At 48.9% G+C, this 12396-nt stretch overlaps 1 protein-coding gene across 1 annotated transcript in view; it reads left to right on the top strand.

Annotated features, from left to right (window-relative positions):
* Window positions 1-12396, top strand: part of LOC309552510 (sodium/hydrogen exchanger 9B2-like) — a 132161-nt gene that overhangs the window by 99208 nt on the left and 20557 nt on the right. The window contains exons 8-9 of the mRNA XM_082253472.1: window positions 8979-9128; window positions 10205-10313. Of these exons, the coding sequence (XP_082109598.1) occupies window positions 8979-9128; window positions 10205-10313 (259 nt within the window). The remainder of the gene's footprint in view (window positions 1-8978; window positions 9129-10204; window positions 10314-12396) is intronic.

Genomic DNA, 12396 nt, shown 5'->3' with positions numbered 1-12396 from the left:
GTGCTCCCTTTGGCTTTCTATGTTGGCTGGGGGAGTGGGGCGCTGGGGTCGCGGATGCGGGTGCCTGGGAATGTGCTGTGTTGTGGGGGTTTGGGCGGGACCCGGGAGGGGAGATACGTTGTGTATTTGGAAATGTCGGGGGATGTTGTGTGGGGGGCCTGGGGAGCCGGGGGGACTGGATGTCCGTCCCTCCTGGCTGCTGCACGGGGACCTTGAGCGACTGTTTATGTGGCTGTTTCTCTGTGCTGGATGGAGGCCTCGGTCGGGGTTAGCTGACCCTACGGGGCAGTGGGTGTCCCCCTTTCGCCACCTGTGGTTTTGGTTGGTGGCTGAGGGGTACCTCCACCTGGGTTATTCGCCTCTGCTGTGTCCTCTGCTGTGTACACCTGTAAAGCAATGTTATGTTTGAGTTTGCATATTACACTTGCGTCATAATTTCCGTGGCACTGTAGTACCATTACTATGTTTTGAATTGCATTGGCTTGACTGTAACGTTCCAGAGGGGATGGGGTGGGATTGGTCCGGGAGGCTCGTTTACATCCCACCCAGTCTCCGTTTCTCTGTTCTACACCCCCCTCTAGGACTACACCTCGTATCCGGGCTCTCTCCTGTGTGAGAGGTAGGCCCAAGGGGTGTCTCTTTTCTGTTTTGTTTGTTTCCCCTGGTCCTTTCTTTCCTGTGCACCCCTCCCCTCTTTCCCTTTGCACGGTCCCTGATCGGTGGACACTCTACTGATTGCTCTCTACTGATCCTCCCCCCCATCTCTTTCTCACCTGCTCTCCTTTACCCGTCGGTGCTCTTCCCCCCCTCCTCTGACCCCTCCCCTTACGCCTTACCCTTCTCCCCCCCTCCTTGTTCATTATGGATCCTGTGCGGGTGACCTCCCTTAATGCAAGGGGACTGAACGTGCCTGAGAAACGCCGCATGCTACTTGGGGAGCTGCGGCGCCTCCGTTCTGACGTGGCCTTTATACAAGAGACTCACTTCCGGACGGGAGGCCTTCCCCTCCTACAAAATAGATTCTACCCATGTGTGTACCATGCCTCCAATCCGGAATCCAAGTCCAAAGGGGTCTCTATCTTGATCTCCAACAGACTCCCCTGGACCCTTCTGGAACGTCGGGAGGATCCGGGGGGTAGGTTCCTGTTTCTCAGGGGCCGACTGGGGGATGTTGCGGTGACCCTGGCTACGGTATATGCTCCAAATGTCCACCAGGATGTGTTCCTCCGGAAGGTACTGACGGAGCTTGTCGACTTCGCGAAGGGACGTCTGCTGCTGGGTGGGGATTTTAATCTCCCACTGGACCCGACGTTAGATACCTCCACGGGATCGTCGTCGGTGCCCCGGGGTACGCGCCGACTGGTTCAGTCAGTCCTACACGACCTTCAACTGGTGGACGCGTGGCGGCTCCTGCATGCAGGGGAACGTGATTACACGTGTTTTTCCGCTCCCCATCAGGCCTATTCCAGGATAGACCTGTTTCTGATCCCACACCGCCTCCTCCAGTACGTAGGGGCTGTGGAGATAGGCGCCGTTACCTGGTCCGACCACGCTCCGGTCACGCTGTCTGTCGGCCTCTGCGGAACCCTCCGGGACGCGGATTGGCATTGGAGGTTGAACGAAGGGCTTCTACAGGATGCCGACGTTCTTGCGGACGTCACGCAGCAACTTCAGACTTATTTCCGCTTGAACTCCACGCCGGAGTGTGATCTGGGCGTGTTGTGGGAGGCCCACAAGGCAGTGATCCGAGGGGTGCTTATCCGTCATGGCGCTCGCCTCAAGCGGGAACGGGAGGCTAAATTAGACGCACTCCTGCAGGAGGTGGTCTCGCTGGAAGAGCGACACAAACGGAGACCAGATGGGGAGACCGGCCTGAGGTTGACTCATCTGAGGTCGCAGGTGGCGGATCTCTTGCGTTTCAGAGCCAAGGCCGCACTGCAGCGCTGTAAGCGGGTTTCCTATGAAGCGGGGGACAAGTGCGGGAAGGTGCTGGCGCGCGCACTTCGGGAGCAGCAAAAGGCCTCCTATGTACCTTTCCTGTTGGACGCCAGAGGTTCTAAAGTCCACCTCCCTAGAGAGATATCTAGGTGCTTTGCTGAATTTTATTCGCGTCTATATGATCTTCCCCAACAACCGTCGCATGAGGGCGCCACATTGGCCTATCTTGACTCCGTGGTACTCCCGGGCATCTCCTCCTCGGATCGAGAGGAACTGGAGGCGCCGTTCACGTTGGAGGAACTCACTGTGGTGATCTCCTCTGCGAAAAAAGGTAAAGCCCCCGGGCCGGATGGCTTACCTGTGTCCTACTATCAGACGCTGAAGGAGACCCTTGCCCCCCACTTATTGCGATTCTTCAATGCGGTGGGGACTATCACTGCTTTTCGGGAAGAGGCCCTGGGTGCCCACATCTCTGTGATTCCGAAGGAGGGGAAGGACCCCTCCGCCTGCGGGAGCTACCGCCCGATTTCCCTGTTGAATGCGGACCTGAAGTTTTTTACCAAACTTCTGGCCCTCCGACTTCAGATGCTCTTACCGGCACTGGTGCATCGAGATCAGGTGGGTTTTGTCCCCACCCGCGAAGCCAGGGATAACACCATCAAGGTTATCGATCTTATACACCAGGCTCGCCACACTAATCTCCCCACGGTATTTTTGAGCACGGACGCGGAAAAAGCGTTTGACAGGGTAAATTGGCACTACCTGTTTGCGACGCTCCGCAGGTTTGGCGTGGGAGATCGAATGCTGGCGTGGATTCGGAGTGTATACACCAATCCGAGCGCACATGTGAAGGCGAATGGGGTCCTCTCGGATCGGATCCGCATTCGCAATGGTACCCGCCAGGGGTGCCCCTTGTCGCCTCTCCTCTTCGCGCTTTCCCTGGAACCCTTCCTGAACCGAGTACGGTCGAATGCGAGCATCTCGGGCATCCTTGTGGGGAATACCACATACAAGGTCTCGGCGTACGCCGATGACCTCCTATTTTCCCTCTCCCAGCCCCTTGTCTCCCTCCCGTGCCTATTGCGGGAGTTTGAGGTGTTTGGATCCGTCTCCAACTTGAAGATCAACCTCTCCAAGTCAGAGATCATGGGGGTGGCCCTCCCACGGCCTCTTCAGGATTTGCTGGCCTCGGACTTCCCATTCAGATGGGCCCAAGGGGGGCTTAGATATCTAGGGACCGTGCTCTCCCCCAATCCGGCCGACCTGTTTCGCCTCAACTTCCCTCCCCTCCTGGTGAGCATCCGGACCCTGTTGGAGAGGTGGACAAAGGGGCTCCACTCCTGGTTCGGCAGGTGTAATATTTTGAAGATGTCGATCCTTCCCAAACTGTTATACCTCTTTCAGGCACTGCCGATATCACTCCCGGGGGGGTTCCTGAAGCAGGTTGAGTCGATCTTCACCGATTTTGTGTGGGCAGGCAGGCGACCGCGTTTGGCTCGCCGCTACCTGGTGCTGCCTAAGCGACACGGTGGTGTGGCGCTTCCGGACCCTAGACGATACTACCAGGCGGCCATGCTCACCCGATGGCTAGACTGGGCGCGTCACGCAGATCTGAAACTGTGGGTTGCCCTGGAGGCCTCCCTATTTCCTATATACTTACCGCGGGCCCCGCTTGTCCTCAGGGGAGTTCCTGCGGAGGCAATGCGTCACCCTACTATAGGGCCCACACTTAAGGCGTGCTCTCTGGCGGCCTCGGATAGAGGCCTCTCGAGGGGTAGAGGCCCGCTCTACCCTTTGCTAGGGAATCCGACGTTTGGGCCTGGTTGTGAGGGCGGCAGGTTCGGCGCCCTGATTAGGGAGGGTATCTTCCAGGTATCACACTTCGTCTCGGGTACGGGCTGGCCGACTCTCTGCCAGCTGACTTCCCTGAGTGGGAGATTTCGGTTGCTCAGGTGGCAGGCCCTGCAGCTTCTTCACTTCCTTGGAGGCCTGGGCGAGCCCTCGACATTTGGGCGAGACCTGACGCCCTTTGAGCAGTTCCTGTCCACACAGGGCCACTTGCCGCATGCCCTCTCGCAGATTTATGCCCTGATCTCGGACCCTCCCGCGGACTTTGCCCTACCGGGTATCCTTAAATGGGAAAGGGAACTGAACCAGACATTCTCTGAATCCCAGAGGCGAAATATGATCCGTTTCTCCCTCAAATCTTCCATCTGCACGAAGATACAGGAATCCAACTACAAGGTCCTTACACACTGGTACTTTACTCCGGCCAGACTGCACCGGTTCTTCCCGGAGGCGTCCGACATGTGCTGGCGTTGCCATCAGGAAGTGGGCACCATGTCCCACGTTTTCTGGTACTGCTCTAGGCTTCGGAACTTCTGGGCCGAAGTGCGTCGTATCTCCCAACTGATGACAGACCGGGCTGTCCCCGACGACCCGGCATTCTTCCTGTTGCACTGCACGGGCATTGCTCCTAAACGCTATAAAAGCTCGGTGTTGAGGCATCTTGCCGATGCAGCGAAAGCATGTATCAGCCTCTGCTGGAAGAGCCCCTCTCCCCCGACGATTGCCCTTTGGTTGCAGAGGGTCAAGTGGATAAACGATTTGGAGGACATGGTGCTCACTGCACAGGGCAGAAAGGAACAGTACTCCAAGACTTGGTCCGTCTGGAATGTATTCATATTCTCTGCTGAGGGGATGGCACTTCAGGGACTGACCTCGGGGCAGGAGCTGTGATTGTCAGCGGGGTCGCCCGCGCAGGAGGACACTGATGACACCTGACTGGCCTTCCCCACTTACCCACACCACGATGTGTCTCCCGGTCTCCCGGCGTGATGCCGGAGCTTCCCCCACTGCTTTCTTTCCCCCCCACCCTTGTCCCCTACTCACTCCCCCTCCCTTCTTCCTTTTACCCTGGATGTTTGCATTTATCCCTCTATCCTATCGCTCCAGATGTTTAATGGAAACACCTTTGGATGTCTGAGGTCCCGTGTGCGTGAGACTTGTTGCATCCTCCTAGCACATCTTGAGACGATTGCAGTGATTGTCTTGAGCTTAGTTGATTGCACTCTACCGGTCTGGAAAAAACGGGAATGTTTACCTCATATGGATATTTTACGGGTATGCTGTCTTCCCCTATAGATTTTATCTCTGATGTCATGCACTTTCTGGGATTGCTGTTTACCGATACCGTTTATTGTATCCTGTAGTATTATTCTTTTGTTTGATACTTGCTTTGATCTCTTGTATGACTTATATAAATAAAGAATTTGAAAAAAAAAAAAAGTATATCCACAGGTGCTACTCCTTCACCAAACACCGTGCTGAAAGTGGTGGGGTGCTTCTCCTTATCCCCTCTAGGTGTTCTAGCCGCTCACCTTAAAGACTAAGGGTAAAAGCCTTATCAATAATCCAGGGGGCTCCTCTCCAATCTTATAACGTGCTCCACTGGGGTCAGATATCTGGGCTGCTGCGGGTGACTTGGCTCCCTCTCCCTCTCCAGAATCCCCACGGTCACAATGGATCTCAAAGCAGAATACTCAAGATAGTGCAAGTATGTATGGATAACGGGTACTTTATTAAAATATAATTAAAACCACTCACATTTATTGAGTAAACAAAGCGCAAAAGGATAGCGTTGGAGTGGGATCGCAGTCCTCACTTCCGCGATGTGCGTCACTTCCGGTCCGAAAGACTGTGTTAAGTTATTTTGAGGGGACAGCAAATTTACACTATATAAATTCTGCTGTTATAGAAGCTGTACACTCAATACTTTACATTGTAGCAAAGAGTAATTTTATATATACTGCTCAAAAAAATGAAAGGAAACACTTTGAAATCTCAATGTCAATGGGGAAAAATATGCTGGATATCTGTACTGATTTGGACTGAGTAATTTGTTAGGAATGAAAGGATGCCACATCTTTTGAAAATTTAGCTCTCTGTAGGTTGATCGTTTTTATTTCCCTCACAGACACCTCAAAAATCGAAGTGAAAAAATGATGCCGCAGGCTAGTCCATTTTGCTGAAATTTCATTGCAGCAACTTGAAATGGTACTTAGTAGTTTGTATGGCCCCCACATGCTTGTATGCATGCCTGACGACAATGTCAGGGCATGCTCCTAATGAGATGACAGATGGTGCCCTGGGGTAATTCCTCCAAGATCTGGATCAGGGCATCACTGAGCTCCTGAACAGATGGAGATGCAACCTCTCAGCATCGGATGGGCTGTAACATAATGTCCCAGAGGTGTTCTATTGGATTTAGGTCAGGTGAGCATGGGCACCATTCAAAGGTATAAATTCCTTCATCCTCCAGGAACTGGCTAAAAACAAGAAAGGTACATATACACAACGTTCGACCTGCGCCAGTGAAAGAGTCAAGTACATTCGATCTTATGAAAAAAGTTTCAACTGTGGCTGTAGGCTTTTTAGGAGGTATGCAGGATAGTTCAATCCCTGGGGTTAGTGGAGATGGATGGTGGAGGTGGCTGCAGGCTTCATACAGAGCTAGAGGGACTCTGCAACAGACAAAAAAGGGTAGGAGAAGAAAAGCAGCGCCACCTCAGTGTAGATTAAAAGGTTATTTATTACATAAAAACAACGTAGTAACTCACACAGAGGAAATAGTTGATCAGCAAATGGTGATGGTTCATCTGCAACACTGCAGGGATGTTAGGGAAGTACACTGTAGCGGCCGTGGTCCTGGCTGTGCCGGGAGTCACTTTCTGTGTTTCTGGCAGCGTTCAGTATCCAGGCTTACATCCAATAGTGGCAGGGGGTGCTCGCGTTCGGAGCATGCATGCTCCTTCCTCAGGCGATGCTTGTCGTGCACCAGGAGGAAACCAAGACCCACTGCACCAGTGTAGGGTCTTACAATGGATCCAAGGTTTTCATCCTAATAGCAGTCAGGGTGTCATTGTCTAGCCTGTAGAGGTCTGTGCGTCCCTCCATGGATATGCCTCCCCAGACCATCACTGACCCACTACCAAACCAGGTCAGGCTGAACAATGTTACATGCAACATAACATTCTTCACAGCTTCTCCAGACCGTTTCATGTCTGTCACATGTGCTCAGGGCGAACCTGCTCTCATCTGTGAAAAGCACAGGGCGCCAGTGGCGGACCTGCCAATTCTTGTGTTCAGTGGCAAATGATAATGGAGCTCCACAGTACTGGGCAGTGAGCACAGGGCCTACTAGAAGATGTTGGGCCCTCAGGCCACCCCCATGAAGTCTGTTTCTGATTGGTCAAACATTCACACCAGTGGCCTGCTGGATGTCATTTTGTGAGGCTCTGGCAGTGCTCATCCTGTTCCTCCTTGAACAAAGGAGCAGATTTCGGTCCTGATGATGGGTTAAGGACCTTCTACGGCCTTGTCCAGCTCTCCTAGAGTAACTGCCTGTCTCCTGGAATCTCCTCCATGCTCTTGAGTCTGTGCATGGAGACGCAGCAAACCTTCTGACAATGGCATGCATTGATGTGCCACTCTGAAGGAGTTGGAAGGCCTGTGCAATCTCTATAGGGTCCAAGTATCGGCACATGCTACCAATAGTGACCCTGACCCTAGCCAAATGCAAAACTAGTGAAAAACAGTCAGAAATGATGTGTGTGTGTGTGTGTGTGTGTGTGTGTGTGTGTGTGTGTGTATTCATCGCCCAATCTAATTTTAAGTTCAAATTGGCTAAATCCATTCCTGCTAAATAAAAGCAGGTGTGCAAAAATTAATTATTTTTTCTTTTGAAAGCCATTACAACCTGAGTAGAAAAGCCAGTCCCTTGCTAGTATGTTGCAAAGGACCCCTGCTTTTTGCTTGGAAGCAAGGGTCTCTCTGTGCACAGGTCTGACACAATCCCTGCTGTTCAACACCCCCAACATTCAGGAACACTAGGTCAAGTTTGGATTGTGAGTCATAGTAATAAGAAACTTACTACTTTACATCTGCAGTTTTTACAAAATGGTTGGAGCTTAAAGTGATCATAAAGTCTCATTTTTTTTTTTGCTATAAAAAAAACAAAGATATTATACTTAACTGCCTTGTGTAATTGTTTTGCACAAAGAAGCCCAAAACCCTCTATTCTCTGGTCCCTCTTCAGTGCTCTTGGCCCCTCCCTCCTATTGAGTGCCCCCACAGCAAGCAGCTTGCTATGGGGGCACTCAATTAGAGCCACAGCTGTGGTTTGGCCCCGCCCCCTCTCTTCATTGGCTAACTGACATTAAATGACAGCAACGGGAGCCAAGGGTGATGCTGCTGTGTCTCAGCCATTAGGACAGGAGAGTCATGGACGGCCGAGGCAGTCGTGGACTTCACTGGATCCAGAGGGGGCTCAGGTAAGTATGAGGAGGGCTACTGCACACATAAGGCTTTTTATCTTCATGCATAAAATGCATTCAGGTAAAACCTTCTGCCTTTACAGACACTTTAATTGTATAGGGTAAGTCTAGTAAGTGCGAGAGAGGTGAGCCTTAAAAAGGAGCTCCAGGCTCCTTCAGAAAAACTGAAAAGTCAACAGCAACAAATACTGTAGCTACTGACTTTTAATATTAGGGCACTTACCGTGTCCATAATCCAGCAGTGTCGTCACCCAGGCCGCCACCATCTCCACTAAGGGAAACTGGCAGTAAAGCTTTGCGGCCTATTGCGCATGCGCGAACCATGCTGCGCTCTGTGAATGGACCTGCTGCGGGGGAAGGAGAAGGGGAGCCGAACTCCCGGGTGAACTCACCTGAAAGTGGGAGCGGGTACCTGGGGGGGGGGGTCAGACAAGCGGAGCTCCCCCTTTACAGAGGAGGTCGACCTTTTATATTTGAAGCTGAAAGTTTGAAAGAAAGAAAAAATACGTGGTAATGACATGAATAGAGAACAGGCAGGATTGTCATAGGGACCCTAGGTGAAGAACAGACAGTTTTTTTTTTTTTTTTTTTTCATGGGATCTAATTTCCAGTGAATAATACCCCTTGAAGTCTACCCAAGACAAATATTAGTAAAAAGCTGTAAATTTCATAATGTTCAACTAAATATGTTTTCTTTCCCTACAGGAGAATCTAAAATGGAAGAGATCCTACCTCATTCTGGCACTTTCCATATTTGCAGTGTTCGGAAGCCTGTCCTTTGGTTTTCCTGGGTCAGGAGGACTGTGTACACTAGTGATGGCTTTTCTAGCAGGCATGCGATGGTCTGGAGAAAAGGTATTATTAGAACAGAACATTTTGTCATATCACTAGAAAACCTATGACCCTTTCAGAAAGAATAAAGAGGGGCCATACAAACAATGCTTAAAGTTATTGCAAACGACCACTTTGTTAAACTACACATTCAGTTTAAAATAGAAATGAAAGACAAAACATTTTTGTATAGATCTAAAAAAGAAAAACCCCAGTATAAATACCTTTTTCCCTTTTTTATAAGTTATCACGTTCTTTCTGTTCTCAGCTGCATACGAGCTGGGGGGGAGGAGAAGCAGAAGCACACTGAGCTTGCCTGTGACAGGCTGTGCAGGAGGGGCCTGTCAGGACAAGTCTGATAATTGAAGGAGAGCAGGCTGAGTTCCCAGACTAGCCGGAGAACTGACCACATTGTGCTCTCCTGCTTAGTGTGGTCAGTTTTTATTATGAAAGCAGAGGGACTGGCAGGAACACCAGGGACTTAACACAAAGGAAGCAATGCAAAGAGATCTGGATACTTTCTCGTAGAAGTACATGGTGCAGTAGGCATATATCAGGAAAAGGTAATGTTAGGATAACAAACGTTTTAAGAAATGCTTTTGATTTACAGATGTGTCAATAAGTAGTAGAAATAATGTGTTCATGTCAGTAGCTCAATTTTCATTGAACAAATGCTCTACTTCCAGATAAACTTTGACAAGTGAATGTGCATAAGACTAGATATGATTTTGCTTATCCGAGACAAATTCAACAATTAGAAATTGGTTCATTTCCATTGGAATTTGCCAAAAAATTTTATCCCTGTCTTTTGATTTGTTTTTGCTTAGTCTGGTCGAAACAAATGGTTGAATTGTCTCCTTTTAACTCCTAGACGATCGAACAAACATTCTGAATCAAAAATGTTCTAACATAATTTTACAAGTGTAAGCTTAGCATAATTTATGCTTTCATTGAGGCTGCTAATTTAATTGCCATAGCAAAAGTGCAGTTTAATAAATTGTCCTTTTGACTGTCTATTGGTCTAACATGTTTGGATTTTTTAATTGTGAATAATTATTGTGTGGAAAGAATTTAACTTTTCTTTCTTTATTTATAAATAGACTGAGGTTGAAGACATAGTAGCTGTTGGATGGGATATTTTCCAACCACTGCTGTTTAGCTTGATTGGATCAGAAATACAAATTGCCTCCTTGAGACCTGAAACTGTTGGTAAGTGTAAAAAGTCGCAGTATAGAGTGATAGTCTATGCGGTATATTTAATCTTTAACAAAGAACTTTGTAAAGGGTGGCCCTGGATGGACCAATTCCACCCCTTGTTTGCAAGCCTTGGGCAAGGATTGGGACCTGTAGGGTTACCTTGAGAGGCATAGGACAAGCAGACATACTTTTGGATGTAATCTAGCCTCTCTATCCCACTCCTCCCTTTAAGAGGAGAGTGGAATCTCCACATGTGCCAGTCAGGCTAGATTACAATGTAAACCTCAATTTGAGCATGGTGGTCATGTACAAGATTGGCTTGTATATGACCACCCTCAGTCATATTTTCTTTAGTGGTAAATATATTTTGAATGTAATCTGTCTAACTTAACCACTGAATGCAAACTGGATATGAGAGGAAGCCTTAAACACCTTCCCGCCCAGCCTATAGTACAATGATGATCATTTGATGTCCTTCTAGAATGAAGGGCCACACAATGGCGCAATCTGACACCAGCAGTGTCCAACTGACACAGCCGATGACTGATCACTGTACCGGCCCACTGCCAGTACCGTGTGCTTGCTGTGACCAATCACAGATCACATGACAATTGTAAACAATGGATGGCTTCCTTTCATGCCATCCGTTGTATACAATTGCGTTGCTAGCTGTGATTGGTCACAGTGATCACATTACAGACAGGGCCAATAACAGCCCATCTGTACGATGTGAACAGTTTCATTCAGTAAAAATGGTTGCTTATACCAGTGAAATTCACTGGTATAAACAATCATTAAAAAATCCTGATCACTTACCCAGAGTAGTGCAGTGTTACTATGGTAATACTGTATTTCTCTTGCGTCCTCTGACAGTCGCCGCCCTCTCATTCAGTCTTCACCAATGGGTATTGACCTCTTATCCATAGGAACAAGCTAGGCATAAGACTTGTTAAAAACAAAGTCATTTACATAGACAACACCTATGGGGGCTGTCCCACTGGTCCAATACCCCCCTGCTATCAGCCATCCCAATTCAGTTTGTCTTCTGCCTAGTTAGGAGTGAGATAGGCTCTCCCTGTGCTGGGGCTACAGTCTCAGCCTTCTTCTGTTTTTTATGATTTTATTTCTGCAAATGTGTTTTTCTTTGCACTATTAGCTGTTTATTTATCAGCATTTAGTTAGTCACTTCTTCAAGATGATGACGGCGTCGTGGAGCTGGGAGTCGCACTGGTCGTCCTGGTGTCCCCGGACAGAGGGCCTTATGGAATCCCAGCCCGCCATCAAGCACACATGCAAAAGAAACTACCAAATTTGAAGACAATCCATAAATAAAAATGGGGATTTGGTCCCACCATATGGCCATATAGTGCTCAAGCCCACCACTGCGTCAAAATACCCCATTATCAGTGGGTCCTACACTAACCATGAAAAAGAGATGTATCCAGCCTTTCTAACCCTTGGAGATAATACTCCTTGCTGGGAAAGATGTGCAAATGCACTGCAGGGTACTCCTCCTATATCTACTTGATAGTGGACACTGATAGAGTACAGGAGTGTGTGGGGGGTGGGGTGGGGTTGCTCAACTTCGGTAGTCTGGTCAGACTGAATACATAATAAACAAGCAAAGAATTTAGGGGAGCATACCCATGTATTTCTAAAGCTGGTGCAGCTATGAACCAAGAGACTACCAAATTTGAAGACAATCCATAAATAAAAATGGGGATTTGGTCCCACCATATGGCCATATAGTGCTCAAGCCCACCACTGCGTCAAAGTACCCCATTATCCCCATTTTTATTTATGGATTGTCTTCAAATTTGGTAGTTTCTTTTGCATGTGTGCGCTATTCTTTTTTAATATACATGTCTCTTGGTTCATAGCTGCACCAGCTTTAGAAATACATGGGTATGCTCCCCCAAATTCTTTGCTTGTTTATTATGTATTCAGTCTGACCAGACTACCGAGGTTGAGCAACCCCACACCACCCCCCACACACACCTGTACTCTATCAGTGTCCACTATCAAGTAGATATAGGAGGAGTCCCCTGCAGTGCATTTGCACATCTTTCCCAGCAAGGAGTATTATCTCCAAGGG

The sequence above is a fragment of the Pelophylax lessonae genome (genome assembly GCF_965119305.1).
Source record: "Pelophylax lessonae genome assembly, chromosome: 1".
Taxonomy (NCBI): domain Eukaryota; kingdom Metazoa; phylum Chordata; class Amphibia; order Anura; family Ranidae; genus Pelophylax; species Pelophylax lessonae.
Note: the sequence above shows the minus strand (reverse complement) of the source record. Positions and strands in the feature narration are given on the sequence as shown.